Raw genomic sequence first — 6,994 nt, forward strand, 5'->3', positions numbered from 1 at the left:
GAAAAAGAAAAATTGGCCTCAAAGACTGCAAGTTGGTATCAAAGTCTTGCTCTTAGATTTGAAAAGATTTGGATAAATTTCAATTGTACGTTCAACCCGTTGAATTTTAAGCAAGAAATCATAACCGATATTACTTTTTGATATTTTTATTCATGTGTGACCTCAATAGTCATCTTGATAACTAAAAACTCAATAAATGCTTGCAAAATTTTACTGCTTCAAATTCTATATTTTTTTAGATTTTTCTACTAAAGTAACAGGTTGACATTATAAGATGAATTAACCCTAGAAAAAATGGAAAGGCAAAGAAATTGATATTGAAGAGGCATGCAAGCGAAAACAATTGAAACGTTTGTTTTGTATACAATAAAGAGAAAAGCTATGCCCCCTCTGCATTGTTTGGCTTTTCACTACTGGTTATAATCCATGCCTTTTTTGGCTTCTTGTCATTGCAAATGGACTGGCTTCAAACTATCGTCAAAGTTGCAGACCGTCTGTGTACGTTGAGATAAAAAACCTAAAGACAAATCTATTTTCTCATTAAGACAGAACACAAGCTTGCCTGTAACTGGGTCTGATGCCATCATGCTTTGCGTCATCGCTTATTACCTAATACTTTGCCCCTGTTTTGTCTGTACAGAGACGCGTGCTTTTTTCTTTCCTCTTAATTAATTCTTAAAAACAAACTTCGATGAAATTCATATTCTATGAGTCTAGCTACACATAACTCTTGCCACACAGAAGTTATGTAGAGTCACATGACAAACATTTGTTTGAATTATCTTTTGATATCTGTTACGATGCTAAGCTTAATCATGTTTCCCGTGTAAATAAGTGCTTTGATGTTTTTTATGATCTTGCCTAAACCTGCTACACTACAAAGTAGTACCGTGACCAGGATATGTACCGTTCATCTAAAGTTCATGTAGTCTGTGTTCTCGTTGAGTGGGAATTTGCACATTGATCAGAAATGTCCAAATCGAGGCAAGACAAGTTGCAGCCTGGGAGATAGCAGATTCGCCATTCTTTCACGAAGATGTACAGCGAAAATTCAGCGCTTTTTAACGAATCGTTATGAAAAAAGAAAATCCGTTTCGTAAAATTATCTGTCACAACGAATCAGGGTTTTTTTTAAGGGAAATTTAGAGCTGCAAATTTTTTCTCGGGAGCACTATGTTACAGGAATAATTATTGATTCTTATACATGATGCTTAGGTACAGGTAGCTTGTGCTCCAAACCAAAGGCGTGTTCACTAAAGTAAAATTTTAGAACTGCACATATTTTTCTTTAGAACTGCACAAAAAACTTTTAGAACTGCTTATCTTATGTAGAACTGCACGTTAAAAAACCTGCAACGAATATAAAAAAGTTGTTAACCAAACAAATGTTTGTAACGTAACTGTCTGTCATGTGACATATACAACCAAGTTAAATATTCTAGAAAATCCAAACTGAAATATGTCACAAGTTCCTAGCTCTACCTATTTACGTTGACGAATGGGCAGCTATTAAGAAAGGTGTTTTCTAGATTTACTCAGGGAAAACCATTTTGTCTTAATAAATTTTTGCAGTATTAGATTTAACAGCTTCTTTGCAACGGATGTTCCAACTGCTTAAAATTTTGGCTACTTGATTTATCGAAGCTATTCATCTAAATAGCAATGATGGCTGGTGGGTTAGGCATGCATTTATTTGAATCATCAACGTGTGTTGGAACGATCGCATCCTAGGCCAAGTCCTTTTTCACGTCGACAAATACGTTGAAAGGTCTTTTGATAAGTCGCTTCGGTGCATGAGCTCGGGGGTAATTAGTTACTAGGAGTTGCTTAGTGGTTTGGTAGAATGCAAGAGTTATCATATATAATCTCAAAAATGGATTTTTCTTTGTACATCGGCCATAACTTTCCAACAACCTGTTCCAAAAAGCCTAAGATTACATCCCCATAAATAAATGTTTCTTTTAGAAAATGTCGAATTAACATGAGTTGGAAAGAGGGGGCCGAGGGAAAATTGAACATCCATAACAAAAGATATTTTAAAAGTTATATTGTTTTGCAATAAAGTGGGGGGGGGATGGTCTTCGTCGGAGGCCCTGATTAAAAATACGTTTAACGATTTAATTTAGATCGTTTAGTTGCCATGGTCACACGTATGCGTTCAATACCTGCGACTTTTTTATTTGGAATACTCTTCAATTACTTTAGCGAACTCTTATAAAAACGAATAAAGAGCACAACGTGAATCTTCAAAGAGTAGCGTGCTATCTAGAAAAAAGGTTGATATCGCAACTTTTAAGTCAACATATCTAAAGACTAAAGCAAATGAAGAAGGATTCTTGCAAGCAAAAACAGCAGAGCCCTCTTGACTCCCGAGCATCCCAGAAAGACTTTTTAGACTTGGCTCATATTTCAAATGCTAAGCAACTGAGTTTGCTGGGAAAATCAAGAACTTGACACTCATAGAGCAAAAGATATCCAAAATCATGAATTGAAAACCATATGTGACATACACGCAGCAATGCTCGAAGTCCTTTACGAGAAATCCACAATGACAAGGCCGGTTTGATCTCTGCTTCACAACTGTATCGCTAATTCGGTTACAACGAAATATAAATGTTTTTTACCGGTCTAAGAAAACCTTAACATAACTCTTGTTTTCTCCCCATTCCTTTTTACAATCATTTTTCTCCTCTCCCTCTTGCATATCTCTGGGTCTCGCCCCTCTATTGTCCTGTTTTCTTATATAAATTTACCGGGGGTAAACCAGGGGGTGCTTAGAGCCCTCACACATACATACGGGATAAAAACATATCATATTCCATACTTTGCGAGAACAGCAAACAAGAAAAGGACCTGGCTTGAAGAATTCCCAAAAATAAGAAGTGTCGCAGCAAATGTTGAAATAGAACTAGAGTAGGCACGCGCATTTAAATAAAAAACAGGAAACATCGCCATCAGAAGCGATAAGGTTGCCGTTTGACAAGATGTTGTTAACCACAATCTTTGGTCTGCTTTTGGTATTCTACCCATTAAAAGTCGCTGAATGGTAAGGAACTTTTAAATTAGTCCAGCACAACGGGCTGTATTGGAGCTATCTTCTATAATATTTTAACGTCTAAAAGTAATCGTTAATTGCAAAAAGTGGTTTGTACGTATCCAGTTCCCCTTCTGCTTAGTGTTGTGCTAAGGTAATATTGATGAAACCATTTGCATACGTTGCTATCAACCCGTAGACTGAATAAGGCCATTATCGTAGCCTTGTCGAAACCATCATTTGGCTTGGAAATAAGGCCAGAGCTTCTCCGAAACCGTAAGCTGTTCCTCATGCATTTCAAGCAATCAAAGCATTTCATTTTCAGAATTTCCTCTAGTTCAGAATTATTGATTTTATATCATCAATACATATAAAACTGATCTCATCGTATCGTTTTAGTACCTTTTTTATTTTAGATGAAACTAAAGCAATGGCGTTTTAGAATAAAGACATAAATATGTGACAACTTCAGTGAAAATATTCTATGAATTAATTTCAGCCCAATGTCATTGTCAACAATCCAGAACATGAGACTGAAAAAACTGAAGAATCAACAAAGAAGGCTTTAAAAAAGCAAACAATTGAAGCATGTTACTTATTGTGGATCTTACAACTAAGTATATATATCTCCTGGCGTAGAGTTTTTTTATCTAGGTTCTGACGTTTTATACTCTGAAGAGTGGCAGACGAAAAGCTTTAGTAACATGTTTCAAAATGTTTGCTTTTTCAGAGCTATTTTTAAATTCTGTACTACAAAAAGAGTTTAAACAACAAGGCGATGAAATGAATGTATAGAATAAATGTTTTCTTACCAAAGCTTTACGTCAGCATGGTCTTACAACTGCAAAAACGACGTATGCCTCAAGACAAACGCAACGCCCAATCGCCGTACCCAGCTCAATACCTGCCTTATTACTTGTGGAAGATACGGAGGTTTATGGCCCCATCCTTCTGGTAAGACGTTTATTGGCAACATGACCTTGCCCATCCAGCTATGGAACATTGCAGAACCAAAGATCACTTTCGCTGCTCCGCAAAACAAGAAAGCAGAACAATTAGCTACAGCGGCGTATCAGATATTCAAGGCAAGGTTGAATAAAATTTACAGGAAGTTCAACGTCAAATCCCTTGCCAAAGACGGTGCTCAATGTAACAGTCCTGTCTGGGAATACAAATTTTCCGTGAAGATCAACATTAAAGCTGCCGATGCCAAACTTCATCTTGATACTGACGAATCCTACAGTCTTGTCATTCGAACCGTGAATTCCCAAATTACCGCCGAAATAGACGCAGAGACCTTCTTTGGAGCGCGACATGGACTAGAGACGCTGGGCCAGTTGATCACTTTCGACGACATTTGCGGCAGTATGCAAGTCGTAACAGACGTTGACATCGAAGATGCGCCTGCATACCCATTACGAGGTTTCATGTTGGACACGAGTCGTAACTTTTTCTCAGTTGATAGCATTTTGAAAATTATTGACGGTATGGCACTGAATAAACTCAACACTTTTCATTGGCATATTACTGATACACACAGCTTTCCAATATACATCAAAGAGCAACCTGAAATGACTCAGTACGGAGCTTATTCCCAGCGCCATATCTACATGCCAGATGACGTTAAGAAGATCGTTCAATACGCAGCTGCCCGCGGGATACGAGTGATGCCTGAGTTTGATCAACCAGCGCACTGTGGTAATGGTTGGCAATGGGGACCCAAGAAGGGATTCGGTAGAATGGCTACCTGTGTCAATAAAGACCCGTGGACCTCGTACTGTGTCGAACCACCGTGTGGACAACTTAATCCTCTAAATGATCACATGTACAATGTTCTTGGTACCATCTACAAGTCATACCTGGAAATGTTTGACCTAGACATATTCCATATTGGCGGTGACGAGGTAAGAATTTCTTCCAGTGGCAGGTAGAATCAAGATCAGTTTTAAACCTTCCCCAAAAAAATAAAAATACCGTAAAAGTTCTTCTTTCTATAAAAGCCCCCATTTTCATAACAAAGCAAAAACTTAAACTAAACACCCTAATTTTTATGACTAATTAATATACTTTGATGATTCTAATTTTTCATGTAGACGAGGACATTATCATAATTAAGTTGTCGTTGAAACAGGATATGTAGCCATTTTCATTGGCTCAAGAAGCTGCTAATTGTTACTTCTCATCGATTCATACCAGACTAAAGAGACACAGACAAAACGATTATATAAACTTCTTCTTATATTTATTTTTAATAAACTTATTTTCTCTTTTAAGACCGCCCCGCCCTAGGGTGTCTCCCAGGCTTAAGACGTAGCCTGTGCTTTCTAAGTTATCATTGTTTGGGGAGGGCAGGTTAAGCAGTTTCGAGATACGATCGAGTTTCATGTTACTAAATGACGACTCTTTTAGTAATGACCAGCTGCACCAAGGTCCTTTTGGAAACAAACTAATAGAGAATTGACAGCAAAAGTACTGTTTCAGGTGAACATTGGGTGCTGGAATTCAACAGAAGAAATAACCAAACATATGGAAGATCAAGGAAAAGCAAGAACAGAAAAGGATTTCATGGATTTGTGGAAAGTCTTCCTCGACAGAACAACGGCAAAATTCCGTGAAGCAAACAAAAATCAAGATATGCCGTTAATCCTTTGGAGCAGCCATATGACTTACCCGAAATACATCGAAAAATACGTGGACAAATCAAAATACATCATTCAAATATGGTCTGAAAAATCTGACAAGACAATTTCTAATTTGATCAACAAAGGGTATCGTGTTGTTTTCTCCAATTATGACGCGGTATACTTGGATTGTGGATTTGGTGGCTGGGTAACAGATGGCAACAACTGGTGTGCCCCGTACAAAGAATGGCAGAGATTATACAACAACGATCCCAAGAAGATTCTCGCTGATTTTGGAATCAAAGATCCAGCTAAGTTGAAACTAGTGTTAGGAGGAGAATCAGCGATGTGGTCGGAACAGGTAGGGCTGGAGGCAAAACAATAGTGTATATGTATTTGTAAAGTCAACCTTAAACACAAGAAATACCTTAGACTCGACTACCTTTGCACATTTTTAATGTAGCGAAGCCAAAGCCTGTCAAAAGCCAATTCTGACCCGCTATAAACAAACAATTGAAACAGGGTACATGTAATCTTAACCAGATGCGATCATTTCACAGGCTACTTTGCTTCACCCGCAGACCCCATTTTCGATGTATCCGACGAAGCAATTCCCTAATTTTGTAGGAATAAGGATAAATGTTTTATTTTAGGTTGATGAGTCTGCCCTTGGGACCAAAGTATGGCCCCGTGCAGCTGCATATGCAGAACGTCTTTGGTCGGATCCTAACACCAACTGGCGTGCCGCAGAGGCCAGGCTGCTAAGGCACAGGGAAAGGATGGTTCATCATGGCATTGCTGGTGACTCTCTACAGCCATTGTGGTGTCTTCAAAACGAAGGCAAATGTATTGTTTAGTGTATCGGACCGTTTTGGCTGATGATTTAAAGTGATACGTAGATAAATGCGATGTACTAGGGTGAGGTTCATCAAGAAATAGAAAAACTTAGTTTCTAAATGCAAGAAATGACTGATTTTTCTCTTTTTTAGGCCTGCTATATCTTTCATGAAAGAAATTTTTATGTTGGGATTGTTGATAACATATGCATTGTCTTAAAAACATTAGGATGAAAGAAAAGATTTGGACCCGGTCGGATTGATGAAACGGTAGAGCAACATCTATTAAATTGAAAGGGTACTTGGAGATGAATAATTTTATCACAACATTTCCCTTTCATTTTTCTTGAGGCATTGCAGGGGAGGCTGCGGGGAAATCTTTGCTGACTTTCAAGAATATCGGGTAATGAAGAAATTTTCATATCAAAGAAAACGTATTAAGTCGACCAACTTGGAAGGAGGCATGAATTCCGTCTTCAGAATCGACACATTTCACGATCTCT

At 38.0% G+C, this 6,994-nt stretch overlaps 1 protein-coding gene across 1 annotated transcript; it reads left to right on the forward strand.

Moving 5' to 3' along the window:
• Positions 1-2,826: 2,826 nt before the first annotated feature.
• On the forward strand, positions 2,827-6,621 carry LOC135695858 (chitooligosaccharidolytic beta-N-acetylglucosaminidase). The gene is made up of 4 exons (XM_065215051.2): positions 2,827-3,046; positions 3,852-4,938; positions 5,516-6,016; positions 6,309-6,621. The coding sequence occupies exons 1-4, from the start codon at positions 2,985-2,987 to the stop codon at positions 6,510-6,512; spliced, it is 1,854 nt and encodes a 617-aa protein (XP_065071123.1). The 5' UTR covers positions 2,827-2,984; the 3' UTR covers positions 6,513-6,621.
• Positions 6,622-6,994: the final 373 nt, after the last annotated feature.

The sequence above is a fragment of the Rhopilema esculentum genome, chromosome 14 (assembly GCF_057945365.1).
Source record: "Rhopilema esculentum isolate cy_ngs chromosome 14, ASM5794536v1, whole genome shotgun sequence".
NCBI classification, from domain to species: Eukaryota; Metazoa; Cnidaria; class Scyphozoa; order Rhizostomeae; family Rhizostomatidae; genus Rhopilema; species Rhopilema esculentum.

Bases quoted from the DNA above. Each gene is read 5' to 3' on its own strand.
- LOC135695858 (XM_065215051.2), top strand. From the start codon at position 2,985: ATGTTGTTAACCACAATCTTTGGTCTGCTTTTGGTATTCTACCCATTA. The intron at 3,047-3,851 runs GTAAGGAACTTT...TTCTTACCAAAG, and splicing joins CCATTAAAAGTCGCTGAATG to CTTTACGTCAGCATGGTCTT. The intron at 6,017-6,308 runs GTAGGGCTGGAG...GTTTTATTTTAG, and splicing joins CAGCGATGTGGTCGGAACAG to GTTGATGAGTCTGCCCTTGG.